General features: G+C 59.2%; 6 protein-coding genes across 9 annotated transcripts in view; 3 read left to right on the top strand and 3 right to left on the bottom strand.

Moving 5' to 3' along the window:
- Positions 1-100: 100 nt before the first annotated feature.
- On the bottom strand, positions 101-2284 carry LOC107325557 (protein ANTAGONIST OF LIKE HETEROCHROMATIN PROTEIN 1-like). The gene is made up of 2 exons (XM_015886556.1): positions 1855-2284; positions 101-1372 (listed from the first exon to the last, which is right to left on the bottom strand). The coding sequence occupies exons 1-2, from the start codon at positions 2260-2262 to the stop codon at positions 254-256; spliced, it is 1527 nt and encodes a 508-aa protein (XP_015742042.1). The 5' UTR covers positions 2263-2284; the 3' UTR covers positions 101-253.
- FZR1 (fizzy and cell division cycle 20 related 1) lies at positions 2234-14021 on the top strand. Its single transcript, XM_015886560.1, has 14 exons — positions 2234-2324; positions 5475-5616; positions 5871-5996; positions 6224-6287; positions 6636-6763; positions 7219-7301; positions 7697-7880; positions 8059-8124; positions 8591-8693; positions 9256-9440; positions 10290-10523; positions 10602-10706; positions 11352-11444; positions 12104-14021. Exons 2-14 carry the CDS (start codon positions 5548-5550, stop codon positions 12143-12145), a joined length of 1482 nt encoding a protein of 493 aa, XP_015742046.1. The 5' UTR covers positions 2234-2324; positions 5475-5547; the 3' UTR covers positions 12146-14021.
- Positions 14022-14148: 127 nt separating this feature from the next.
- On the top strand, positions 14149-15207 carry C28H19orf71 (chromosome 28 C19orf71 homolog). The gene is made up of 4 exons (XM_015886566.2): positions 14149-14260; positions 14344-14579; positions 14722-14847; positions 14924-15207. The coding sequence occupies exons 1-4, from the start codon at positions 14187-14189 to the stop codon at positions 15151-15153; spliced, it is 666 nt and encodes a 221-aa protein (XP_015742052.1). The 5' UTR covers positions 14149-14186; the 3' UTR covers positions 15154-15207.
- On the bottom strand, positions 15151-18010 carry LOC107325559 (GRAM domain-containing protein 2B-like). Of its 4 annotated transcripts, none has more exons than XM_015886563.2 (12): positions 17822-18010; positions 17195-17317; positions 17029-17101; positions 16759-16932; positions 16591-16689; positions 16448-16519; positions 16310-16378; positions 16156-16219; positions 15940-16026; positions 15749-15830; positions 15554-15661; positions 15151-15484 (listed from the first exon to the last, which is right to left on the bottom strand). In XM_015886563.2, exons 2-12 carry the CDS (start codon positions 17299-17301, stop codon positions 15469-15471), a joined length of 951 nt encoding a protein of 316 aa, XP_015742049.1. In that variant the 5' UTR covers positions 17302-17317; positions 17822-18010; the 3' UTR covers positions 15151-15468. The 4 variants fall into 4 exon arrangements, with proteins under 4 accessions (XP_015742049.1, XP_015742047.1, XP_015742048.1 ...); XM_015886561.2 differs by having other exon boundaries at positions 15749-15833; positions 17822-18009; XM_015886562.2 differs by having other exon boundaries at positions 15749-15833; positions 17195-17312; positions 17822-18009.
- Positions 18011-18629: 619 nt separating this feature from the next.
- On the bottom strand, positions 18630-24450 carry MFSD12 (major facilitator superfamily domain containing 12). Its single transcript, XM_015886418.2, has 10 exons — positions 24128-24450; positions 22011-22221; positions 21602-21725; positions 21191-21379; positions 21017-21109; positions 20827-20919; positions 20136-20306; positions 19874-19968; positions 19443-19573; positions 18630-19062 (listed from the first exon to the last, which is right to left on the bottom strand). Exons 1-10 carry the CDS (start codon positions 24399-24401, stop codon positions 18974-18976), a joined length of 1470 nt encoding a protein of 489 aa, XP_015741904.1. The 5' UTR covers positions 24402-24450; the 3' UTR covers positions 18630-18973.
- A 1103-nt stretch (positions 24451-25553) lies between these two features.
- The window catches only part of HMG20B (high mobility group 20B), a 16003-nt gene continuing 15941 nt past the window's right edge, over positions 25554-25615 (top strand). The window contains exon 1 of the mRNA XM_015886426.2: positions 25554-25615. The gene's annotated coding sequence lies outside the window, so the exon portion shown is untranslated.

Here is a 25615-nt window from a genome sequence, read left to right as displayed (position 1 = left end):
CGGTACCCACGGGCTCACGGCTCGGTGCTGGTGGTGCTGAGCACTGTCAGCCCCACTGAACCCCTCCATCAGCTCGCAGTGGGATGACCCGACAGCCCCGTCCATGTCAAACCTGCTTTATTGACACACCATCACATTAATCACATCCAGCACGGCCCAGCCGGGAGCTGCATCCAACAGAACCAACACGGACCGAGCATCGGCCCCGACCCACGGGGCACAGGGAGGAGCCCGGTGTGTCCCCCCATGGCCCTCAGCCGTCCCCGCAGCTCTCAAAGTACTGACACATCAGCTCTCGCACTTGCTCAGCCCTCCCGTCCTCCATGGCTGTGGGCGCGGGCTGGCACGGCCTGGGCAGCTCGGTGGGCTCGGCGCCCTCCAGCCAGTCCTGGTTGAACGGGTTGTCGTGGGCCTCGCACACGTTGTGCAGGACGCAACAGGCCAGGACCAGGGTGGGCAGCAGCTCCAGGCTGCAGTCGTCGCACTTGAGCAGGATCTGCCAGCGCGCCTTGAGGCGCAGGAACGCGTTCTCGATCACGCTGTGCGCCCGCTTGAGCCGGTAGTTGAAGCGCAGCTGCCGCCGGGTGAGGCTCCCGTCCTCCCGGTAGGGCTTGAGGATCCAGTCCCGCAGGGGGTACGTGGCGTCACCCAGCAGCACGTACTTCTGCGCCTTGCCCATGAAGTCCTTGGGCGGGTTGGGGCACAGCCGGCCCTCCTTGGCCAGCACCCAGAGGCTGGAGCTCTCCAGCACGGCGCTGTTCTCCATGCTGCCCGGAAAAGCCGTGGAGACGTCCCAGAACTGGCCCAGCCCGTCCACGGTGGCCTGAGTGAGGATGGAGTGCCAGCCCTGCCCGTTGCAGTAGTCAGCGCTGAGGCGCGGGGGGGGGTTGATGGGGATGTGCAGGCTGTCCAGGGCGCCGATGCAGTGTGGGAAGCCCCAGCGGGTGCGGAAGATGCGCACCATGTTCTCCAGCTCCTTCTCGTCGGGCAGACGGAGGTAGAGGGGTTTGAGCAGCAGCACCACGGCGTAGCTCACCTCCCGCACACACGTCTGCACCGTGGAGGGCCCGACGCCAAACAGCGGGCTGAGAGTCTGGTACTCCACGTTAGAGGCCAAATGCCACAGGGCCACGGCCACCCGCTTCTCCAGGGGCAGCGTGGGGTGGAAGTGGGCGCTGTGCGGGGCCAGCCCCGGCCGCAGGCGGTTGCAGACGTAGAAGAAGGTCTCCCGGGTCATGCGGAACTTCTCCAACCAGTCCTGGGGGCCAAATTCCTTCAGGACCACCCGCTCCCACCAGTCTGCGCCCCTCAGGCTGGGCCAGGCGCGGGGATAGAAGTAGCAGCTGGTTCTCCTCCGGCGAGCGATCAGGAGCTGCAGGAGAACACGGGGCCATGAGACAGCTGCTCCCCAGCACTAATTCCCCCTCAGCCCACATTATTGTGCCCCCTGAGGACAAAGCAGGCTCAGGGCAGCACACGATGAAGGGATGCCCAATGGCCCTGAGCTCCAGGACCTGCTGCACAGGGGCCAAATTACCAGGAAGCCTCATGAACCTGAGCTTTGTGCCCCTCCTGTCCCCATCCCTTGAGTTCCTGTGATGTCTGCCCTCTGTGTCCTTCCTGTTCTTCACCCTTTGTGTTCCCCATCTTTCTCCCTTTATCACACTGTGTCTCTGTTCCCCACATTTCTGCAACACCGACGTCCTTCATGTTCCCTCTCCTTCACGTTCCTACATCCTCTGCTTCCTCTGTACTTTGTGCAACCCCACTGACCACGTCCTATTTTCCATCACCCTCATTTCCCCTACACCCCCCGTCCTTTGTGTCCCCGTCCCCATTTCCGCGTCCCCTCACCGTCATCAGCCGTTTCTGCCGTTGGCTGTAGTAATACCGGAGCCAGGCCCGGCGCTGCGGCCCGTCCCACCGTCCTGCCATTCCCCTCCGCCTCGCCAACGCGCACAGCAGCAGCAGCAGCCGCTCCCGCATTTTCAAACCCGAACGATCGAGGCTCTTTAGCTGCGGTTTATTTGTGCTCGGTGTAAACGCTGCCCCGAGGAGGGACAACGAGGGACGGGCCGGGCCCGAACCCCGCCGAGGCCTCACGGAGCGGAGTAGGCCGCACCGTTGCCATGACAACGCCCGTAGGCACTTCCTGTATGGCGCCGGCCTCAGATCTCTCGCAATATGGCGGCCGCTGCAGACCGGAAGTCTCCCGGGGCCCCGCGCGGAGGGGCGGGACTTCCGGCCGGCAGCGGCCGCCATATTGCGAGAGATCTGAGGCCGGCGCCGGTGACAGGCGGAGCGGGGCTGGGCCCGGCGGGCAGGTAGGACGGCGGAGGGGGCTGCTGGACGGGCCTGGGACCGTATGGCGGCTCTGGGGAGCTCGGTCCGAGCGGGGCGGGCCCTGGAGCTGATTGTGGCCGCCGGTTTCCCCGGAGATGTGGGCGCTGGGGGGGCCGGGCCTAGTGGGGCGGGGCCGGGCCGGGCCTGCCCCGTGTTGTGGTGCCCCATGTTCTGTGGGTCCTCGGGCCCGTTGGCAGCGCTGTGTCCATCCTGTGCGGCCCAAACGTGGCGGGTTGAGGCTGAGCCTCATAGTGGGAGCATAAAGATCATCCTGGGGCTCCACCGTGGTCACGGAGCTGCAGAACCGTTGGCGGTTTGAGGCTCTGCCCGTAGAACTCAGTGCTCGGTGCTGACCTCGGCGGGTTCGCTCGGTAACGGACGGTCCATCTGTCCCCTGTGTTCTGGGCCAGCCCCAAAGGGCGGCTGTGCTGATGGAGGCAGCTCCCTCCGTCGTATCACGGTGGTGGATGGCGGCTGAGGTTGTGCTGTGTGAGATCTATAAGGCAGGAATAGAAGCTGCGGTCGGGAGCTGTGTGTGTTTGTGCAGCCAAAGCCGGGGCTGTGCTGCTGCTCCTGTGGCAGCTTTTAGTTCTGAGGGAACCGAGCGACGCTTTGTGCCCTTTGTTATTATTTTTTAATGAGTTGATGCTTTCCAAAGGGGAAATAATTCGTATGTCGGGTGAATTACAGGGCTGAGGTCTTAAAAGCATCTCCTGCATGTGGGAAGAGGGAGAGGCAGCTGTCAGAGCAGAGTCATCCATCAGGGCTGCCGTGGGCTTTATTGCTCGGCTGGATTTCCTGTGATTTATGGCTCTCCTGAAGGCACAGTGCTCACATAGCGCTCACATAGTGCTCAGCCTTATTGAGTTAGGGTGCTTAATGATGTTAGCCTGGTGTTCTGTGCCCAGGGTTCCTCACAGAGCTGTTCCCCTGCTGCCAACAACACTTCATAATAAAGACTGATCTCTTTTTATTGCTATTATTTCATGCAGGAGCAGAATATTCCGGGGCTGTCGACTCAAGTTGCTGTATTTTCTGAATCCTTTGGCCCCGTTTTAGTGAATTAAGCAGGGGGCACTGCTGCATTTCCAGTAGCTCGGCAGCACTTTGAGTTGCCTGTTGTCAGTGGGTCTCATGGATGGAGCTGCTGGTAAATTTTTAATCTTGGCTTTTAGAGCCCTGAGTCACAATAAGGCTTTCGGTAAAGCAGAGCTTTTATCTGGAGCTGGGTGCTCTTAACAGCTGCTTGTAACTTTGTTATGAGGCAGAAGGGGAGATAAGCAGGTGAATGTGTTTTGTTTTCATTTAGAAATGAAACTGAATGCCCAGAGTTAAGAGCTGCGGTAGCAAACAATCTGCAGGCTGCCTATGGGTTGTAAGTGCTGCACATCAGAGGGTACAGGGCCTTGAGGAGGCAACGTGTTTTCCTTCTGCCTCCCCCTGGTGTGACACGCAGCAGGGCAGAGCATAGAAACTGCTTAATAAAGAGCCCTGTGAAATGCTATTGAATGTACATGGTGAGCTTTCTCTCTTGCTTCCTCAAGTTCTGTTTATCTCGGACACTTGGCACGGATAAACCCCACCCTCAGCACGACACCAAGGCCAAACCTGATCCATACCGCAGCCAGGAAAGGCAGAGCTGCACAAACACTCTCAAAGCACCTTTGTTAATTAGTGCATCTCTAAAAGCAGAGAGTGTTTTGTTTTTTCCTATGGCCTCTGTTGTTTGTTTTGCCTTCATAACAGGTGAACCTGGTAGGATCCTTCCTGCTAATGAGGTTTGGAGCTGCCTGGTGACCCAGGGGCGAGGGCTGACACAGCCATGACCCCGCAGTGCGTTGCATCCTGACGCCCTCTGTGTTTCCCAGCCCGTGGCTTCCTGTGCTGCGTGCAGACTTTGTACTGTTTTTGGCTTCCCTGGAGCAGGCGTGGCTCTCATCTTTATGAAGCAGCGCGGTTAAAAGGTGAAAGGGAGACATAACTGCTGCCTGCAGGCGATAAAAAGGGGTTTAATGGTGATGCTGCTTTTGAGAGGTCCCCCGCTGCGTTCGTGATTGTGGTGTCTGCTCGGATCAGCCCCGCTGCTGTAATCTGCAGTGAGATGTGTGCGGAATGAAAAACGTGATCTGCCAAGGGAGAGGAGCAAACCTGCAATTCTCTTAAGTGAATAAAAGCTGGGGTGGAAGCCTGGGAACCCCTCGGCTGGGGATGTGGCTCCGTGTGCAGCACCGAGGAGGGTTTGCTCTCCTGTTAGTCTGAGCTCTGCAGTTCAGCTTTGGGCACGTTCAGGTCAGGAGCTGAGCAGCTGGAAGTGCTCGTCTTGGGAGCACAACGTGGCAGTGTTGGCTTCCCTCCTTTCCTTCCAGCTGTGGAGAGGAGGGTTGAGGTGAACGTCTGTCCTGCAGGTGGTGGTGACATCTGAGCATTGCTCACATGGGGGAGGTGGTGAGAACGGCACTTCTCAAAGGAAGTCGTGCATCAAAGGGAGTTTTGTGGGGTGAAAGTCCTCTGGGCTGTGGAATTGTGCCCAGGAGCCTGTAGGTGTGTGAGGCTGTTTATTTTTCACAAAGGTTCCTCCAAAGGTGCCGTTGTCCCCTGGTTTCCTGGAGGTGTTACCTGGCACGTGCAGGTCCACACTGTGTGTGGGGCTCTTTGCTCCTCACGCTTCATCCATGGCTCTGCCCAAGGTGTTTCAGATGAGCTCTGCTGTGCCGTGCTGTGCTAGTCAGAGTCCCCCTGCCATCTGTTAAGGGCCAAAGCAGACACAAAGCCCTTGGGTCAGTGCTGGGAGCTGATCTGGGGCTCTGTGAAGTCTCAGAGCTCATCTCAGAGTGCAGCTGGAGGTGCAGTGTGTGGCAGAGCATCAAGTATTTGTCACCTCCAGACTGAACTGCAGGCTGGGCTCTGGCCTGCATGGAGGGGATGGTGTTCTCTGGCTGTGATGCCATTCCTGGTGGATGGCTTTCTTTGGTGGAAGCTGATCACTGCTCAGTCTGGTGGCTGCCTCTGAAAAGACCATATGGGAGATACATGGGAAGTGCCAAAGGAGAGGCTGGGTGCTCGGTCCTCAACTTCTGTGTGAGGAGTCGTAATATTTGGGGTTGATTTTCTTCCCCTGTGTGTTGCAGCAGACTAATTACTGATTGGACTTCATGAGCATAAATCCCCAAGACTGCTGAACTCCCCAACCCTGATCCTTCCAGCATGGACCAGGATTATGAGAGACGTCTCCTGCGCCAAATCAACATACAGAATGAGAACACAATGCCTTGTGTAAGTACAAATGCCTGTGCCCAGTGACCTTAGCCTGGGTGTTAAGCTCTGCTTTGTTTCCTCTCTCTCGAGCTTTGAAAGGCATGGGAACCTGTGTGTTGTTGGGCTGTGAGCAGGTGTGAGTTCCTGAGCTGGGATAAGCAAGTGCCTTGCCCGTCTATTAAGGCATATTTAGCTTTGATGTGACCTCTTTGATGTTTTTCAGACCCCTTACTGAGACCAGTGCTTGTTCCTTCATGTCTCTCATTCTTTAGGTAGCAGAGATGAGAAGAACCCTCACCCCTTCCAATTCTCCAATGTCATCTCCTAGTAAACATGGAGACAGATTCATTCCCTCGAGAGCTGGGGCCAACTGGAGCATCAACTTCCACAGAATAAATGTAAGCTCTGCTCTCCTCTTCTACAGCTCAAAGCCCTTGAATGAGGAAGTGGCGTGGTGTGTTTTCTTTAGAACTGCAGTGTATGTCATCTGCAGCACGGCCTCATACCGTCTCTTGAAGAGTTGCTCTGAACGTGCATCTTCTGCCCCTCAGTGGCAGCCTGCTGTCTGCTGGGTGTTCTACATACAGAGGTTTCTGTTTGGTGACTGCATGTTTTCACCTTTCAGGAAAATGAAAAGTCACCAAGTCAGAACAGAAAAGCAAAGGATGCTACGTCAGACAATGGCAAAGGTGAGACCTTGTTTCTGTTGCTTGTAGCTGGGGCCTACAGCTTTTATTTCCATTTGGTGCCCAGTTCAGGAGCCACATGAATGCTGGCACCTGGTTGCTTGTGGCCGAAGCCATGCTGGTGTCCTTAAAAATGTATTCTGAAGTGAACGTATTGTGGGAGTGAATGTCAGGTCACCTCAGCAGGCTGCTGATGGGCATCTGGGAAGCAAAAGCGTGTTTGTGCTTTGTGACAGTAATTATTAAGAGACCCCATGAGCGTACAGGTTGAGCAGTTGTGGTCCTGTCAGTCTCTGCAGAGCTGTCTGTGGCTTCAGAACGCTCTGCCTGAGCTCCTGTTTGGGTTCACAGATGGCCTTGCTTACTCTGCCCTGCTGAAGAACGAGCTCCTGGGAGCAGGGATTGAGAAAGTGCAGGACCCACAGACAGAGGACAGGAGGTTGCAGCCTTCCACTCCAGAGAAGTCGTCTCTCTTCACTGTAAGTTGGTTTTGTATTCAGACAAAGGGAGGTTATGAGTCTGTGTCGGGGGAGCAAGGCACACAGTTCTGTGACACTGCTGATGAAAGGGAGTTAGTATTGTGACTTTACTCAGGTAATAGTTAAGAACCAAAACTTGTTAGCTTGTGAAGGCAGTACAAACACCTGTAGTGAGCTGAGTACGTCCTGTTCCTGTACTGCCAAGGAAAATGAGAGGGAACAAAGCTTTTTTTATCCACTCCAAAACTGTGTGTGACCAAATCAAGGTCTCAGACTTCAATGGAGATTAGTCGTGTGTGTGTACATCTGGAACACTGAGAATAGGGAGGAACTGAGAAGACTGAAAAGCTGATAGTGGGTGCTGGAGAGAGCCAGACACTCGTGCCTGTTTTGTGAGGGGTCCTCTCGCTCTTAGATGTGCTGAGGTTCTCACTGGGTGTGTTTTCTTCTCGCAGTATTCCCTCAGCACAAAACGTTCCAGTCCAGATGATGGCAATGAGGTCTCGCCCTATTCCTTGTCTCCTGTCAGCAACAAAAGGTATGACTGATTCTGCACAAAGAAGGGAAGGTTGGGTTTTCTAGGGTTTTTTTTTCCTAAGGCAACTGAAATTGCCACTTGGATTGGTTTAGGAAGTCTGAGGAAAGTAATAAATACAGACAGGCAGGTTCTCTAGGGATCTGTGAAGGTGTCCAACCTGCTTAGATCTGTAGGATGTGTTGTCTGAGCATCCGTAGCCAGTTTACCTTTTTGCTGCCTAGTTCCTTCACAGAGGCAGAACCCGACTCCTTCCATTCTTATCTGCTGGAAGGAGTTTTGCTGCCTCTTTTTTGCTTCTGTAGAAATGTAGATCTGCTTTCGAGAGCAGCTGCTTCCGCCTGTGCAATCTGCAGTGATGTGTGGTATCCTGTAGTTCTTTTTATGTCTATAAACAGTCAGAAGCTGCTAAGGTCACCCCGAAAACCAACTCGGAAGATCTCCAAGATTCCTTTCAAAGTGCTGGATGCCCCAGAACTGCAGGATGACTTCTACCTGAACCTGGTGGACTGGTCCTCTCTGAACGTGCTCAGTGTTGGCCTTGGGACGTGTGTTTACCTATGGAGTGCTTGCACCAGCCAGGTAAATGCAGAGCACTGTGTCCATTGCTGTAGGTGTCTTCCAGGCACAGTGTTTGTCAGAGCTGTAGGAGCATACTGTGTGAGGAGCTCAGTGTCTGTAATGCTCTGTCCCAAGCCAATCCTTTGTTAGAGAGGCAGTTAATGGTGTATTTTCAAGCTAATGGTGCCTTATTTTCCAGGTGACCCGGCTGTGTGATCTCTCTGTGGAAGGAGACTCTGTGACATCTGTGGGCTGGTCAGAGCGGGTCAGTATAACATTATCTATGATGACAACTGAAATTCAAATGCAGTCACTGTAGCTGGGTAGCCCTTCCTCACCAGTTTTAGCTTCTTTGGTTTATTTTTCTGTATTGCCCCAGATTCTCTGTGTGCTGTCAAATCCATCTGCTCTCTGTCCCTGCTAAATGAGGGGGTAAAGAGAGAAACCTCTTGTATTTTGTGGCCTTTAAGGTATTCAGGAAGAGAGATGGGAGGGAAAAAGAGCCGGGTCACTTCTCTAGCTCTCCACGATAAAATGCTACAACAAATATGTTCCATTCTGGCTACGTGGCTCTCTCCAGAAGGGAAGGGATGTAAGATGGAAGAGCTCTGGATGCTTTCCATCCCATGGGATTTATCTTGAGGCTTTTCCTTATGTTGAGGCATCTAGCTTATGTTTTACATCTGTCTATGCTTACTAGCCTTACTGATGGTGGTTTTCTGTTTGTCTAGGGGACCCTGGTAGCTGTTGGCACTCACAAGGGCTTTGTACAGATCTGGGATGCAGCTGCAGGAAAAAAGCTCTCCATGCTGGAGGGACACACAGCCAGAGTTGGTAAGGAGGTGGGAGGTGGAAGATCCAGCATGTTGGGCTCCTGGATTTTTATTTTATTTTTACTTTTCTCCTCACAAGAATCTGCTAGAAATAGCGGAGCTCAAACAGCACCAGAACTGATATTTATATCCCGCTGTGTCCTGAGCTGCCTTGAAAATGTTGCCACCTAGTAATTGTGGTGTTCTGATCCTGGGTGTGGTGGTGTTTGAGTGCGTATTGCAGCAGGTGTTTCCTCCATGTCCGAGGCGCTTTAGTTTGGTTACAACACTGCTTTTCTTTGCCACCTGCTTCCGCTTTCAGCCCTGCAGGCAGCAGCTTCACACTGAGATTTCCAGTTCCGTATATTTCAGGGACTGTTTTGTTGGTTTCTTTTTATCAGAGGCATTGAATCTGAATGCTGAGGTGAGATTTGGGGCGGTGAGGTACCTCCTGAGTTCTGCCTTTGTGCTTTACTGCCTCATGAGATGGGACTGGTCTCTCAGAGGTCTGGTAGCTGTGCTCTGTCTGTTCCTGCATGGCCCCCAAAACACGCTCTGATACCTCTGTTCTCTGTCTCTCGCAGGTGCCTTGGCATGGAATGCAGACCAGCTGTCTTCTGGGAGCAGAGACCGAATGATCCTCCAGAGGGACATCCGTACCCCCCCACTGCAGTCAGAGCGGCGGCTCCAGGGCCACAGGCAGGAGGTCTGTGGGCTCAAGTGGTCGACAGACCACCAGCTCCTGGCATCTGGGGGGAATGACAACAAGGTACAGTGCTCAGTGCTGCTCACGTGAGTCTCAGCATCTCTACATCCTCACTAAGTACTGTCAGCCCCCCCCTTTAAGCTGCAGTGTGGAGGGGCTTTTATTTCTTCAATTGCTGGGCTGTGTCCAGCTGTAAATCGTGCTAAGCTTCTCCTCAGTCCTCTTCCTCTAATAAAATTAAAGAGGCAAATTTAATTTTGCTCCTGTGTTTGGCTAATCAAATCCATAGCTTGACTCGGTTTTGAGTTCAATAAAGCTAAGCTGTACTTCCTGACTTAGTTTAGGTAGTGTACAGTGAATAATGTTTATGCATGCAGGGGGAAACCGAGTTTAGGAGCTATGCAAGTTCTGATACCTAGGTAGGTATCAGAGTTGTGTCTCCCTGAGTAACATATGGAGGGAGCATCTGTTCCAAAGAAACAGCATTCAGAGCCCTTTGGATTGGGTTGCTAGGTAGTGGATGTATCCAGTGTATGTGTGACAGCATGGTTGTACCAAGTCCCTTTTCAGGATGTCTGCAGATGAATTTGGGAGTGTTTTTAGCTGTGTGTTGGAACAATACAGCCCTGCAGATGAAGGGCTTTGAGTTGATGTTCAGAGATGCCAAATCTTTGGCTTTATGAGCTTAACCCAAGGGCTTTTGTGGTCTGGTAGCTCCTCAGCTGAGCTCAGTGTCTCTGTGAGACAGGCATCAGGGCTGAGAGAACTGAGCTGCATGTGCTTGGGCAGAGCTGTGGGAAGCCATCACGTTTGCCAGCCACCCTCATCAATCCCAGTGCAGCATCGTGCTCTGTGGGCGTTGCGGACGTGCGACTGCAGCGCAGGTTTGCTCACATCCCTCCTCTCCTCCAGCTCCTCGTCTGGAACCACTCCAGCCTGAGCCCTGTGCAGCAGTACACAGAGCACCTGGCTGCAGTCAAAGCCATCGCCTGGTCTCCACACCAGCATGGCCTGCTCGCCTCCGGTGGCGGCACCGCTGACCGCTGCATCCGCTTCTGGAACACCCTGACAGGGCAGCCCCTGCAGTGCATCGACACCGGCTCCCAGGTGTGCAACCTGGCCTGGTCGAAGCACGCCAACGAGCTGGTGAGTCCCTTTGTGCAGCCCTCACTGCTGAGCAGCCTCCTGGTAGGATTCGTAACATGTTTCCCTCTGTGCTTTCAGGTGAGCACCCACGGGTACTCGCAGAACCAGATCCTCGTCTGGAAATACCCCTCACTCACTCAAGTAGCGAAGCTCACGGGGCACTCATACAGAGTTCTGTACCTGGTAAGCAGTGGCCGTGTTTCCACAGCAGCTGCTGAGCATGTGCTGAGATGAGAGCAGTGTCAGCTGCCTCTGGTCGTGGTAGAGATGTGAGTGTTGCCCCGCAAGCAATGAAAAAAGCTCTGTCTGCTTTCCTTGCCTGCAAGGGACGCTTTGATTTAGTGCTATGGAAATGTGAGGCTTTAGTAATGAGCAGCAAAGCTTGCCAGAACTCTTCAGAGGGAAGCGCAGGATCTCTTCTCATTCCCATAAGGCTCGGTCACTGTTTTGTTGGTAACTGCAAGCAGGGAATAACCCGATGCCTTCAGCCTTCCCAGTTCCATATCAAAGCACTCATTGCAGTTAATCCACCTGGATCTCCTACCTGCCTGGTTACGTTACACTGGACTTTTGGCAGAGCCCTGTCAGGTGATAAATATTGCTGATACTGTTTTGCAAGGTGGATTCCCAGCCTGGTGACTAATGAGTGGCACTTGCCAGCTCTATCACGCTTCCTGCCTTAACACACATTTGCAATCCGGGGAGGAATAGCCCCAGTTATAGTTGGCACAGGGAAGGCGAGTCAAATCTCTCCTGCATTCCGATCAAGGTTTGTTTTCAACCTCAAGAATGTGAGAGGTGCTCAGGGTTTTGCTCTCTTGTCTGCAGGCAATGTCCCCTGATGGGGAGGCCATCGTGACAGGAGCTGGAGATGAAACTTTGCGGTTCTGGAATGTTTTCAGTAAAACTCGCTCCACAAAGGTAAGGGCACGTGCAGCTGCAGCAGGAATTCAGGCTGTTTGCTCTCTTCACCTCTGGGTCCATTAACCTTACCCTGCTGACTGAGGGATGGTTGCAATTAAGAGTTAAACTTGGCTGCAATATAAAAGGCTTTGCAGTCATGAGACACAATAAAAGGTCGGCTCTGCGCACTCAGGGTAGCGTGACAAGGCGTTGTTCTCCAGGCTGTCCCGGAACTGCCGCACTCACATTGAGCCCACCACCATCCATAGCTGCTGACGTGATGCTGTCAGCTGACAGTGGCCTCATCCTTTATTATCCTTCAGCTCCTGGCTTAATTGCTGGAAGTGATGGCACTGGGGTACTGGGTGCCGTGCCCAGTGCTGTGGTGTGTGGTGTAGATAGCAGTGCTGTGGCACTAAGGAATGAGGGGTCTGTGGGGGCAGCTCTGCTGCCTCTGGCTGTGGGGCTGTGCTGCAGTGTTGCACACAGACGTGGGGATGGCACGCTTGCCTGACACAGCTCCTTGTTATCAGCTGGGGGGTGGGGGAAGGAAAAAAACTCCAACCAAATACATGGGAATATTTATGGTGTTGGACTTTGAATGTTGTGCCCTGAGACACCTCACTGCTGTGGTGAAAGCCCTGCAGTGCTTAGTGCTGCTTTGCCTTTTGTTTTAGGAGTCCGTATCCGTTCTGAACCTCTTCACCAGGATACGGTAAACCCCCCAGTACTGCAGCCCAGGAGAGTCCGGCCTGTCGTAGCAGGATGGAACCATTGCTTTGGTGTGCATGGGACCCCAGAGAGCAGCCGGGAGGGGAGGGAGCGCCGCTGGGCCTGGAGGACGGACCCACTGGCACTGATTAAACAGTGCTTGAGAACGGCGCCGGGGCAGTATTTCACTGGGGCTGTGGGGGGGTGGGGGGAGGGAACTGCCAAAGGTTTATGGATTCATCCTGTGTTGAAGGGGTACGGGTAGATGAGGTCAAACCAGCGCCCTCCAACCCTTGTTTTTCTTTTGTACTGGAGAAAACTTGTTTACATGGACCACTGAGACCGGACCAAGGCCATCCCAACTGCTGTGTTGTCTGCTCTTAGGAGAGATGAGAGTATCCTTGCCCCTGTGGGGCAATGCCCTGGCTGAGCGTTGGCCTCTCTGCTATTTAAAGGCACTGTTTAGAGCCTGGGACCCCCATTGCACCGGAGAACCACTTACTCCTTCCAAATGCAGCAGGTACCACAGTGCTGGCTCCCACCGGGCTGCCGGGTTGTGGCCTGTTTATCAGCCACCTCCAAACGTAACATCTATGGGCTCTGAAGAGGCTCCACCTCAGAGGGAACAGCTCCAAGCAGCTTCAAATTGCTGCGGGGTGTTTGGGGCCAATCCTTTATTTAACAGAGAGGGGAAAGGGGGGAAAAACAAAAACCCCAAACCACAAGAATGGCTTTAAAAAGCAGAGTGAAGCAGTGTGAATGCAGAGCTCCTGCGGCGCTGTGTGCTGGGCTGGTGGCTGCGGAGCCTTCCTAAGGACAAAAGCAGTTGTGATGTGCTTGAGAAACAAAACCGCTCCCGTGGGATCTGGTTTATTTCAGAGGCAGCCTGGCCTCGTCTGGCTGGAAGGAAGGGGGGAGCGGCGCCGGGTGAGGGGTTCCCTTCCTGAAGCCAGGCAGAATTTGTTGCCCTTTGTGTTTCCCTTTTAGTTTTTTAAGCTCCGCGTTGATGCCAGGGGACCTGTTGGTTTTCTTTTGTTGTTGAAGCCGTATGGGAGGAGAAGTGCCTGCTGGTGTGCCTGGATGTGCTGCAAAGCACTCACGTGTGTGTGCTGCTTTTAATTTAAGGAGAAGTTGTTCTGCTTGCAGCAGCCTGTTGTGTCTTACCGTGTCCATGTGCCAATGCTGTGCCCTCCCCCGCACCGCGCTGTGCCGTCCCCTCTGCTCCTTGGGATGTTCCTGGCCCTGTATATGGACTGTGCCCCATAGGGTGTCAGGCAGCTCCTTTCCCATAGGCAGGTTATAGGGCGGCGGTGCCTCCAGCCCTGCACACACAGTGTGAGCTCAGTCACACCTGGCAGCCCCCACCGCCCTGCAGTATCACTGGGCTGTGATTCAAACACCGACGTTGGCACAAGCACTTTGCTCTTGCAGCAGCAGCACGGGGTGCAGTTTGGGGTTGGCCTGAGGGGCCTCCTGATTGATCTTCCTTTATTTTTGGCACTGTTAAACGTGGTGGTGGAGCACTGAGTGGATCCATGGGCACAATCCCACCCGGAGCATGTTGGGGGCTGTGGGTGGATGTTGATGTTGGGCTGTGGGCTCAGCTGCTGTGTGGGACTGAGGGTATCAGTGTGTGAGCGGGGCTGTGTGCCCTCCTGCTGCCCTCCTTAACCAGGGAAAGGAGCAAAGCCTTCAGCAGCTGCGTTGTCTGTGAGCGGGGGGGGCAGCCCGGGGTCTGTGTGCCAGTGTGTGACCGTGTGGCATCGTTCCGTGTACAGCATCGTGTGGTGGGGAGCGGGGGAAGGAGAAAAAAAAAGTATTGAGTTGTAAGTTTTCCATGTAAAGCGTTCAAACTGGCATTAAACAAGTTGTGGATTTACATCACTTGGCTGTTGTCACGTCGCTGTGTGCCCTGAGCTCGGTGTGGTTTAATGCTGGCTGTTAATGGGGCGGTGGGTGCTGTGCTGTGTGGCACAGAGCTGCCCCCACCCCCTGGTTGCTGTTGCTGGGTGATGATTCCGGAGCTGCCGTGGGCTCCCAGCACCGGGCATGAAGCCGGGGGTGCACAGAGCTGTGGTGCCACAGAGCACCCTCGAAACTGATTTTCCTCTGCCGCTGTGCAGGTGAGGCCATGGTGGGAGCCTGGGGCTGAGCCCTGCGGGCGCTGCAGGCTCTGATGTCCCCTCGTGTCCCCTCCTGCCCGCAGTGAGGACTATGTGACGCAGCGGGGGCCTCGTAACGGCCCGGTGCTGCGGCAGGCGGTGCGCTGGAAGAAGGCCCCCCTGGGCTGGGACGCAGCGGGGCAGAGCTGGTGGACGGAGCCCAGCTGCCATGGGGGGGTTCAGGACGCAGGGTGCAGCCCCAGCCCTGGCTCAGCCTGGGAGCGCTGGCAGCGTTGGCAGCAGTTACGCAGCGCTTCTGAAGTGGATCCGCTGCCCCCCGGTACGGAGCTGGGGGTGTTGGGGAGGGGGGAGCACAGCGCTGCCCCAGGAGCTGGGGAGGCAGCAGCTGTGGGGCTCCTCATGGGGGTGGGCTGTGGGGAGCTGTGGGGTCTCCCATTTGCAGCCTGTTTTTCCTCCCCAAGTCTATGACCAGCACCTGCGGGAAGTCGCCTTCTGGGACCCCACCGTCCCCGCTGCCTACCCAGGGCCCAGCACCCGCTGGGGAGCCTTCCTATGGCAGGAGCGGCCCATCCTGGGCAAGGAGTACGGTAAGAACCGGGGGATGATGGCAGCACAACCTGCATTGCCCACCTGAGCCCCCCTCACTGCTTTCCTTCTCTGCAGTGGCCACTCGCAGTCAGGGCAGCGCGGTGCTGGGGGGCCGCCCTGCGTACGTCCCCCTGCTGTCATCCTGCTTCCCCCAGAGCACCAGGAGGGATGTCTGCAGATGGAGCCTCCTGCAGCACCAGCCCTCGACTGCCGCTAACACACGGCACTGTCTGCCCGCTGCTGCCAGGGCGACACAGGGAGGCCTCGGGGTGGGGGGTCGCGCTGTCCCTCAGCAGCACAGGTAGCACCATGGCAGCTCTTTATTAATAAAATAGCTCAGTCTCCCCGTGCCCACCGGGCCCTGCCGTGCCTGCACCCCTTGTGTTGGCTGCCCCACGCAGCCCCAGGGTTGGGGCCGGGCTCTGGCTGCCCCCACAGGTCTGGTTTGTCCACAGATCAGGGCTCACACACTGAGCTCGGGGGGGTGGGATGGAGCCCTATGGCCCATGGAGGCTCCTGGGGGTGCTGGAAGGTACTTGGGGACCCCCCCCACCTTCTGGGGAGTCCCAGAACTGCTCCCATGGGCTGGTGTCCCGGTACCAGCCCTGTCCCTGCTGCCATCACGTCTTGTTGTGCCTGGGAGGGAGGGCAGGGTCAGGGGCTCCCCCTGGGCTGGGGCTGAAGGAGCTGCTGCCCCCCACTCACCGCTGCACCGGGCTGAGCTCTGGCCAAGCCCCCAGCGCCGCCAGCTGCTGCTCCAGCTCCAGGATGCGCAGCCCGATGTAGCCCGAGGTCAGCAGCAGGGCCAGCATCCTGGGACACAGCAGGGTCAGGAACCACACAGGGACACACAGGGACATGGGGTGGGGGTCTGGGGGCGGCCCCTGCCCAGGGACTCACAGCAGCAGGTAGAGCACGATGACGGTGTTGAAGGCCCGCAGCTGAGCGGCGCTTTGTGCTGGCAGGGCTGGGTGGGATCCCCCTGCTGGGAGCGGCTGGTGTTGGGGGCAGCACCGCGGCCAATACAGGCACTATCCCAGCGCTGTGCTGGGCACACGGACATGGCACGGCTCTGTTAAAGCACCGCTCACCTCTGCCCAGAACTGGAGTGTCCTCTGCCATCTCCTCCTCCTCTTCCTCATCCTCCTCTGCTCCATTCAATGCTGAGTTTGGCTCATCTGCACGGAACCAGGATCTGTTCATCGAGTGCCTCAGGGACCCAGCAATGCCCCCCAATAAGGGAGGCCTATAGGGTGCCTACAGGGACTATGGGGTGCTGTGGGGGGCACGCTGGGGTGGCTGCTCACCCTGCAGCTCCAGGAGCCCGTCAGGTTCTGGTGTGCATCGCTCCAGGTCTGAGTGGCTGGAGGTCTGCAGGAGGACAGGGATCGTTGTGGGATGGGGGGCTGGGGCCCAAACAACCCTCCTTGGGGCCATGTGGTGCCGCTGCTGTTCCCTTACCCGGGATTTCTTAGGGCTCTGCTCAGTGCTGTGGTTGAGGGGAGAGGCTGGGGGGCTCCAGGCATTGTCCTGCACAAGGAGAGCTGCAGTGGGGCACAGGGGGAGCAGAGCCCAGCCCCTCCCCAGCACGGTTCCTACCTGCAGGTGTCTGCAGAGCGCTCTCAGCAGCTGGTACGTGGCCTCACGCCGGCGCAGTGACACAAAGAGGAACTATGGGCAGAGGGATGGGTGGTGGGCTTCCCCCTCACCGCCCCCCCCCACTGCCCCCTCCCTGAGCTCACCTTGTCCCCCTGCACCGTGCGGACACTGAGCGCGTTGGGCACCAGCAGCGCCGTGTTGGTCTTCTTGAGGGCACAGATGGAAGCCACCGGGACAATGGCCTGCAGGGAGCACGTGGGGTCAGACCCTGTGTCCCCCCCCAGCACCCCACACCCTCCCTGTGCCCCCACCTTGATGTCCCTGAGCAGCAGGCTGGCGTGGAAGCAGAGGTGCCCGGAGGAGACGTAGAGGCGGCCGTGGTAGGGCACCTCGCGCTGCCAGGCGCAGGAGAAGCAGCCCAGCAGCGCCTCGCGCCCCGCCACCTCCTCAAAGGCTTTGTGGAAGGCAGCGCGGCGCTTACTGAGCTGTGGGGAAGCCCGAGAGTGGGGCTGAGCCGTGACACCCCACATACCGGCCACAAAACGGGGCTGGGGTCCCCCCTTGTTGCCCCCAGGACTCACCGGGTTTGGGGATCCCGGCCGACCCGACGGCTCCGGGGTCTCGGTGCAGGTGGACGGGTTGTATGTTCTGGATCTGCGGGATCAGCCATTGAGCCGTGTGGGATGCGATGCTGCAGCTCAGGGTGCAGTGCTGCGGGACATGGGGGCTGTGGGTCGCAGCACCCACCTGGTGAGCGCAGGGTGCGGGTCGGGCTGCGCGCTGCTCCTCTCGTCCAGGCTCTGCCACGGCTTCTCCAGCACCGCCCTCCTGCTCCTCCGCAGCCTCCTGGACATGGAGCAGCCCGCTGTGCTGGGGGGCAGGTGAGGGGATGTGAGAGGAGCAAAGCCCGGCCCGTCCCCCCGCCCTTCACCTGCCCGGCAGTTACCCGCAGCTGATGGCACATGGGGTCCCCCTTGCCCACCTGGTGTCCAATACGGGGACACTGCCTGTCCGTGCCCACACCTGCTCAGCCCTGATCAGCCACCAGGGCTCAGTGGGACACACAAGGAGCAGCACGGCCGTCGTGAGCCCCATCAGAGCATCTCAAGGTGCCGCCTGACCCATGAGCTGAGTCCCCACGGCCCCACAGGGCACTCCCTGCTGGCAGCCACCGCGGCCCCACTGCGGGACGGGCCGCAGCCCGGGCTGTCCCCACACATCAGCCGCAGCCCCGGGACCCCGTGGGGATGACGCCGTGTCCCCGCAATGGCCGTGTCCCCCCCAGCAGCTCCCGGTCCCGACGTGGACACGAGTGGGATCAATGGGCACAGATCAGAACGCTGCTTTAAGGCTGCCGCCCCGCCCGGCCGGTACCTGGCGGTGGGGAGTGGAGCCGTCCCGTCCCCTCCTGAACCACTGAACCGGAGCCCCGCGCTCCACGCGTCCCTTCAGCCTCAGCCCGCGGGCGGCTCTTCCTCCTCCTCCTCCCGGTGAGGAAGGGCAGCGGGCGGGGCCGGGACCGGCCGGAGCAGGTTCAGAGGGAGGGGACGGGTGGGGCTGGACGGAGCAAAAAGCACCTGGGGGGGGTGGGGGTGTGAAGGTGGGGTGTGATGGGGGGGGGGGCGGGATGTGAGGGAATCAACACAGAACCGGGGGGGGCGGGATGCCCACCGCAATGTGCCCGCAGCCCAACGGGGGGGACACGTGTGTGTGTGCCAGAACGGCTGGGTGCCAGCACCGCCAGCTGGGAACGGGATGGGGGGGCACCGGGTAACCCCCCATCGCACATAGGGGCTGATTGAGCCCCCCCCATCCCACCGCCCCCAACCCATCGGGCTCCCCAGGCCCCGCCCCCCGCTCTCAGGCCCCGCCCCCTCTGTTCAGGCCCCGCCCCCTCCCCCACGTGCTCGCCACGTGCCGGCCCGTCGTGGGCACAACCGCGGCCTCGTGGCAGCTGCCCGGACCCGGCTACACAGCGCTGAGCGGCTACCGGCCCTCGTGGGGAAAGGAGCGCTCCCATTGGCCGCTGGGCCGCAGGGGGCGGGACGAAGCGCGTAGGAGCCAATCATCCCTCTCCAGCCCTGCCGCGAGGCCGCCATTTTGTTTGCGGGCGGTGTCCGCGGGCGCCATTTTTGTTGATGGCGGCCATCTTGAGCCCCGAGCAATAAAACCTGCAGCGGGACGGGCCGGGACGGGCCGGGATCGGCGTTTATTGCGGTGCACGGTCCGCTCCTCCGTACAACAAAGTGCTGCGTGCGGGACAGCACGGCCCCACAGCACACAGTGCAAACAGCGGGACGGGCCCGTTGTGTCCATACAGCAACACGGAGCCCAACGGCCAACAGACCCTGCACGGGGAGCCCGGTGGGGAGCAGCACTGGGCTGCATTGCAGGCTGCGTTATGGGCTGCATTGCAGGCTGCATTGTATCTATGGCTGCATTGTGGGCTGCATTGTGTCTATGGCTGCACTGTATCAGTGGGTGCTGCATCACGGCTGTGGGTGCTGCACTGTATCTGGGTGCTGCTCAGTTGACGGTGCTGCTCAGGCTCCTGCCCCCTGCGCTCTGTGTCTCGTGGATCCCGGTGTCGTTCAGTCCTTGCAGGGCAATGTCGTCTGTAGGGACAAGCAGGGACAGCTGAGCAGCCCATCCACACAGCACACACAGCTGACACTGAGCCCTGGCTGCTGCCCCCATCGTGGTGATGGGACCCCACCTCCCAGCCCCTGCAAACGCAGCAGCTCCCCCCGCCCCCATGTGCTCCCAAAGCAGCACAGACAAAGGCAGCCCCTGCAGCCCCTGCAGCCCCAGCTCTGGGGCCACGAGCAGCAGAAGCACAAGGAGCTGAGCCCCCCCACGTGCCCACCATGAGGGTCCCCCTGCAGCCCCACACTGCAACCAGGGCTGCCTGCAAAGACACTCCTGCTGTAGCCCAGGCTGGCACCAGACATGGGGCTCCCTGCCCCCCCCCCCCTTTGCCCCCAGCCCCACTCACGGAAGCGGATGCGGATGGGCCAGATCATGATGCAGCACAGAAACACGGTGGCAGCCATGGCAATGCCCCCAGTGACCAACACCATCACCCAGTGATAGAAGCTGACACAGGCCGGGCAGCAGAGCTCAGTCCTGCAGGGAAAGGACAGGGCTGGGCTTGGTGGGGGGCACAGAGCGTCCCAGGGCTGCTGCCACCATCCCACTGCCCAGCACCGACCCCAAGTCCTCGCCCCCAGGACAAGAGCCCAGGGCAGCAGCCTGGACATTGAGAACCCGTTTGGGTGTCTGAGATGCAGCCATTCAGGATCAAAAGTCAAGGAAGGCCTTAAGATAAGTCAGAAATGGTTTCTACCAGCATCTCTCCCAAGGCTGTAAGAGCTGTTTGCTGCCAGGAGGTCCCTGTGTGCATTCCGACTCCACAGGGACACTTACGGGCACGGGTGCAGGTTCTGGATCAGCATCACAGCCAGGCCATTGGCCATCTTGTCCGTGAAGCTCATGGCCCCGTAGACAAATGCACTGCTGTGCTGCGAGGGGAGAGGAAGCCTCAGCCAGGCAGCCAGCGCGTGGCACACAGCCCAGCAGCCCTGCGAGCGAGAGCCTTGTGCCCTCTCATGGGCAGAGCCCACATTACAGCAGAGCCCATAATACAGCAGATATTGGGCACGAGGGATGGGCTGCAGCACAGACGTACCGTGTTGGTCCCGATGAGGTCAGCCGTCATGGACAGGGATGTGACCAGGATGGTGGCGGAGCCGGCCCCGAGCAGCACGGCCACCCCGTAGATCTCTGCTCCCATCTCCCTGCTCAGGGACACCCAGGAGGCGAAGGCCAGGATCACCAGGATGCCCACAAAGTACGTCAGCTGCTCCGGGACAGGAACAGGGACAAGGCAGAGCTCAGAGCCCCGGCTGCGCTGCGGCCCCAGGTGATACCCCATAAGGAGGACAGCTGTGTTGGGGCCACAGTGGGGAGCTGTGGGCAGGGGGTCTGTGCAGGAGCAGAGCAGGGTTTGCTCCAGGACATTTGCTCCAGTGCAGAAGAGAATATTGCAGTCCCAGCCCCCTATTCTGGCTCAGCCAGGCTCACCCTCTGCCCCCTCTGAGTCCCCCAGGGCTCTCCCAGCCCCACCAGGACTCTGGACCAGCATCACTTTCCCAGACCTCTGCACCCTCAGGTGTCCAGGACTGTCCCCTGCCACCCCTCACCCTGCCCCATAGGCCCCATACTGCAGCAGGAGGTCCCTGCTTTGCAGCCAGGCTCACATTGCCGCGTGCTCTGCTCGTTTGTGGCTTCAGGATTTGGCTTTTCTGCCCAGCTCAGGAGCAGGTTGTTACACGCTGCCCTGGGTTTAATTCAAACCACTCCACACCCCCAGGACTCACATTTCGACCTATCCACTTATTCACGGGCTTCATGAGGAAGGAGGAGAGGAAGCCGCTGATGTACATCACCAGGGGGATGGTGGCAATGTATTTCTGTGGGAGACGAGCACAGGGGGAGGATCAGCTACACCAGCACAGAACCCCCCATCCTACAACCTCAGGTGCAGGCGGGGACGTGCCCCACACCCACCTTGGGCAGCAGCAGCGAGTTGGTCAGGTACATGGCAATGTAGGTCTGGGACAGGTTGACGATGAGCCGGGTGGCCATGTAGAGCACTGCAACCTGCACAGGGACACACGGCGGCTCAGCCCCTGCAGCTGCAGGTGAGGAATGTCGGCACAGCCGTGTCCTGTCTGCTCCTACCTGGTAGAAGGAGGGTTCCAGCAGCCAGTCCTTCCACACCAGCAGCGAGCGCGGGGACCTCGTGGGCTCCTTGTGCAGCAGGGGGGTGCTCTCCTCGGGCTGCGGCAGCGGGTACAGCTCCTCTTTGGTGCCCAGGTGGAAGATGAGGGAGAACAAAGCTCCCAGCCCCACCACGATGAGGGACAGGTTCTGGAGGAGGGAGAGGAGAGTGAGTGTAGCACGGGGTGTCCTCTGCCTGCAAACCATCAGGAGTCTGATGGACCAGAGGGGTCCAGGGGGAGTTGACGCAGCCCTTAAGGGGTGCAGCAGAGGAGGCTGTGGGACGCTGCCATCTCAACCCCTCCAGCACCTTCCAGTTCAGCTGCAACCCACCCAAATAAAGGAGCCCAGGGACGGAGCTTTGCCACGTACCCGAAACACGGGGACATCCTGGATGCCCAGGTGCTCTGTGCGCTCGGGCTGGTCCACCTCCATGTTCAGCAGCAGCCAGGCCAGGCCATACACAGTGATGTTGGCCATGACGGTGAAGGCGTATCTGGGGGGAGATGGCATCAGGGTGACACCGAGGGACACGCACAGATTCAGCCCCAGCAGGGACATTTCCATGCAGGGCTGCCCTACAAACCAGCTGTGCTACATCCAGCTGGGCAGCACAGCACCATTCCAGCATGGAACAGTGAGTGAGTGAGCCCTGCAGACACATCCCTCCCCTGGGAGCATCACCCTCTGGTCCCAAAGTGGCTCATCACTATGGCACAGCGACACATCACCAGCATCCCCATCCCCAGGTCAAGGTTAAGGCCAGGAGGATCCATGTCACCTGAAAGCCGTGAGTTCCACCTTCTCATGGTCACTGGTCACCAGCTCCGGGATGAGGGACAGGTGGGAGATCTGTGTGGCTGCCCAGCCGAACTGGAAGATGACGATGAAGGGGAGGTAATAGATGAAGGCTGCCCACTGTGGGGTGCCCTCCTTGCAGCCCAGGCAGAGGTTGAAGATGAAGGGGAAGGAGATGAGGACACAGGTGGTACCTGGGAAGAGAGGAGGGGGGCAGTGAGGCTCTGTAGGACCAGATGGATGCAGCTGCTCAGCCAGGTCCTGCCTTGGGGCCAGGGATAAAGTCAGCTCCTCCTGGGTGCAGATAACAACCACCCAAGGCCACGTGCCACCCCACCGCCTGCCCCAGGGCGATAAGGAGCCGGGACAGCTGGGCTCTGCAGGCACAAGGCCACTGCGTGTCCCCTCAGCCCAGGGGTATCTCCAGCACATGGAACAGGAGCGGATCTGTCCCCACGCCAGCATCAGACGCTGCATCTGTGCTGGAAGCTCCCGGCTGAGTCAGTGACACCAGAGCCGGCACCGTCCCCTCTGCAAGCAATGGGGATGGGGGATGCCTGCGTGGGGCAGGCAAGGACAAGCTGGCTCCTCCACAAGGTTGCTGATCAAACACAGAATGGAGGCCCATGTGCAGCACCTCGTCCTGTGGGTCCTGAGCTTCACCCTCCTGCTGCAGCCATCCCCCAGCACAGCACCATTCTATGGGGCACAGCCACGTTCTATGGGGCACGGCCACAGAGCAGCACTGGGGCCCTGCTCCCCCCAGCAGGGCCATCCCAGCCCACAAGCTCCCACTCCAGCCCAGCCAGGCGGTCCCAGGGCACCCGGTGTCTGCGGAGCATCACCACCAGGAGCCCCATCCGGCCCCGCTGTGGGGAGATGCAGCCGATAGGATCCCGTGGTATCTCGCCCCCAAAGCTGCGGTTTCCCACCGTTTCCTCTGACCTGAGCGTGGTTGTTGCTGCACAGGAACATCTCACCGCAGTGTGAGAGCTGCAGGGAGCCCCCGGGCTCAGCCCCCAGCCCTTGTGGGCCGTGCAGTGCTACAGCCCAGAGCAGGGTGTGATTCAGGACTTCCCCTTAGTGCACCCAGATGGAGCGGAGCTGCCCACACCGCAGGTCACTTCCCCAGACGTGGGGCACAGAGCGCACAGACGCTGCTCAGGGAGTCATGCAGCCCCTGCTGCACACTTACTTTCCCTTGCTTTGGTTCTGAGATCCCGACCCAGCAGGTCGCAGGGAGGCCAGCTGCCCTATCAGCCTGATGGTGGGTTGCACGGAGCGGCTGCTGAGATAAGTTTGGCATCAAGATAACAGCACCCACAGCTCAACCGTCCTCACCCTGCACAGACACACAGCGAGTTGCAGCAGCTGTGCTCCATTTGCGGTGCCATTACAGGAGGCAGCTCCGGGGTCCCTGTCTGCCCAGTGGGGGTTTCTTCATCCTCATCACCAGCTCAGCCCCGTGGGTTCCCATATGTGCCACAGCCCCGCGCTGTCTCCTCCAGGTCCCAGGGCAGCCCAAGCCCTCGGTGCGTTTTCACCCCGAGGACGATGCAGGAGAAGCTCTGAGAGCTCCTCACACAGACCCAGTGCTGCTGCTTCCCCATCCCCGTAGGGAGGCGGCTGCTGCGCCCTGAGCTCACGCAGGGACAGGGGCATTAAGGACCTCAAATGTGCCCCAACGGGGTCAGCCCTGCAAGGGAAGGATGCTGCACCCCGAGGTCCCGGCTGCTCCATGGTCCCAAGCACAGGCTCAGCGCCTCTGATACATCCCCACGTGCAGGGGAAAGCCCAGATTTCACATCACATCACCGTCCCACTCTCCTCCCCCCATAGGGGCACACAGTTCCCTCCGCACACACACAGGGATACAGCGCTGCTTTCCCCCATCGCACACAGCGGGGCTCTGCTGCTCTGCTCCTTCCCCACGGCTCACCCCCATTATTTCCCCGTGTTGCTGCGGGGCTGGGGGGGCGCAGAGGCAGCACCAAGCGCCGCGCAATCAGCCGCCCACCATCCACCCCATGTGGGGGGTGAGACCCCCCCCATCAGTACCACAACCAGCCCCGCACCGCACACCCCCGTCCCCGCTCTCACCCGCCAGGTGCCACGTCTTCCTCCTCCCGTACCGCCCGCAGCCGGTGGATCGATCCGCCTCGTACCCGAGCAGCGGCGTGCACAGCCCGTCCGCCACCTGCCCGGCCAGCAGCAGCGCCCCGGCCAGCCCGTGGCTGTATCCCAGCACGGCGTGCAGGTAGAGCAGCAGGTACGTGAACCACAGCGACGCGCACAGATCGTTCAGGAAATGCCCGGCCGCGAAACTCAACCTCGCCCGCAGCGGCAGCGCCGACCCCGGCGTGGGCTCCGCCATGGCGCCACGGCGCGCCGCCCCGAGACCCGCTTAAAGAGCCCGGCGGGACGGGACGGGCGGGGCGGGGCGGGGCGGGGTGTAATGAGCGTGGATCCGCAGCAACGGGAGACAACGACCCCCGCCCCGTCCCACCCACAGCAGGCAGCGTGACCGTGTCATTGCGTGACCGTGTCATTGCGTGACCGTGCCTTCATTGCGTGCCCGGGGCTGGATGGAGCGTTGCTGCTGCCGGGCGCTGCGCAGTTCAAAGCCCCGTTTCAAGTGCTGGCTCTGATGGCTCAACCCGCAGCGCCCCGCTCCCTCCATCACGGGACGCTGCGGCGCGGTGCGGTGCGGTCACCGCTTCTATGTCCCCGGGGCTCCGGGTCCGTTTGATTTGGTGCCCCCCCCTCGCCCCGCCGGTGGGAGCTGAGCGCACCGCGATATTGGCAGCAATCGGGTGTCTGCGCCCCGGGGCCGGGATGCTCCGGATGAACGATTTCATTGGGATCTTGTGACCATGCGGCAGCTCCGGCTGCGGGGCCCGGCCTCGCATCACCCCCAGCCCCAGCCCTGTGTCATGTGAGGACAGCGAGTGACTCAGGGAGGAACTGAAAATCCCAGCGGGGGGTTGGGGACCAGCCGGGTCCGCACCGACAGCCCGCCCCCCCCCCATGGCAGCGCCCCTGACACGTCTGACAGCACATTAATGCACCGGGTCATGGTGAGCTGGGCTCACTGAGCCCATCCACTGAGCATTGGGAGCACAGCGGGGGCCCTGGGGTCACTGGGAGGAGCTGGGCTGGGTAACGGGTCCCTGTGACCCCCCTGGGGTGGATCCTGGCAGCAGGACCCCCCGCCCCCCGCCCATTGCCGGGATGGGCGCTGGGGGCACTGGAGGTGAATGGTACCGGTGGGCCCCACCCGTTGCCGTTGCCGTTTTAAGGCGCTGAACTCCCCGCACTTCCGCGTCCTCACGCCGCGTTGTGATTGGCTGGGCGCCCGGCCGCGCGCGCCGAGCTCAACGCACGCAACGTCGGCCTTCCTCCTGGCCACGCCCACTCGCTGCCGCTTCCTGATGACGTCACGAAGCCGCAGCCAATCGGCGAGAAGCCGTGCGCTCCAGAACCGGGAGCAGAGACCAATGGGGAGAGTCGGAGCGGGATCCTAATTTGCATAATAATAGAGGGGCGGGGCCGGGTGAGGAAGAGCGGCAGAGGGAGCGGAGGGGCCGG

Source organism: Coturnix japonica, chromosome 28, assembly GCF_001577835.2.
Source record: "Coturnix japonica isolate 7356 chromosome 28, Coturnix japonica 2.1, whole genome shotgun sequence".
NCBI lineage: Eukaryota > Metazoa > Chordata > Aves > Galliformes > Phasianidae > Coturnix > Coturnix japonica.
The sequence above is the reverse complement of the archived record's forward strand: the minus strand, read 5'-3'. Positions and strand labels throughout refer to the sequence as shown.

Coding starts and splice junctions, on each gene's coding strand:
- LOC107325557 (XM_015886556.1), bottom strand. CDS start 2,262: ATGGCGGCCGCTGCCGGCCGGAAGTCCCGCCCCTCCGCGCGGGGCCCC. Junction 1,373..1,854: donor GGCAGAAACGGCTGATGACG/GTGAGGGGACGC, acceptor GTTCTCCTGCAG/CTCCTGATCGCTCGCCGGAG.
- FZR1 (XM_015886560.1), top strand. CDS start 5,548: ATGGACCAGGATTATGAGAGACGTCTCCTGCGCCAAATCAACATACAG. Junction 5,617..5,870: donor ATGAGAACACAATGCCTTGT/GTAAGTACAAAT, acceptor CTCATTCTTTAG/GTAGCAGAGATGAGAAGAAC. Junction 9,441..10,289: donor CTGGGGGGAATGACAACAAG/GTACAGTGCTCA, acceptor CCTCTCCTCCAG/CTCCTCGTCTGGAACCACTC.
- C28H19orf71 (XM_015886566.2), top strand. CDS start 14,187: ATGAAGCCGGGGGTGCACAGAGCTGTGGTGCCACAGAGCACCCTCGAA. Junction 14,261..14,343: donor TTTCCTCTGCCGCTGTGCAG/GTGAGGCCATGG, acceptor TCCTGCCCGCAG/TGAGGACTATGTGACGCAGC. Junction 14,580..14,721: donor AGTGGATCCGCTGCCCCCCG/GTACGGAGCTGG, acceptor TTCCTCCCCAAG/TCTATGACCAGCACCTGCGG.
- LOC107325559 (XM_015886561.2), bottom strand. CDS start 17,301: ATGTCCAGGAGGCTGCGGAGGAGCAGGAGGGCGGTGCTGGAGAAGCCG. Junction 16,220..16,309: donor AGAGCCCTAAGAAATCCCGG/GTAAGGGAACAG, acceptor GTCCTCCTGCAG/ACCTCCAGCCACTCAGACCT. Junction 16,027..16,155: donor CGGGCTCCTGGAGCTGCAGG/GTGAGCAGCCAC, acceptor GGTTCCGTGCAG/ATGAGCCAAACTCAGCATTG.
- MFSD12 (XM_015886418.2), bottom strand. CDS start 24,401: ATGGCGGAGCCCACGCCGGGGTCGGCGCTGCCGCTGCGGGCGAGGTTG. Junction 21,726..22,010: donor GTGGAACTCACGGCTTTCAG/GTGACATGGATC, acceptor ATCTCCCCCCAG/ATACGCCTTCACCGTCATGG. Junction 19,969..20,135: donor ACCTCATCGGGACCAACACG/GTACGTCTGTGC, acceptor CTCCCCTCGCAG/CACAGCAGTGCATTTGTCTA.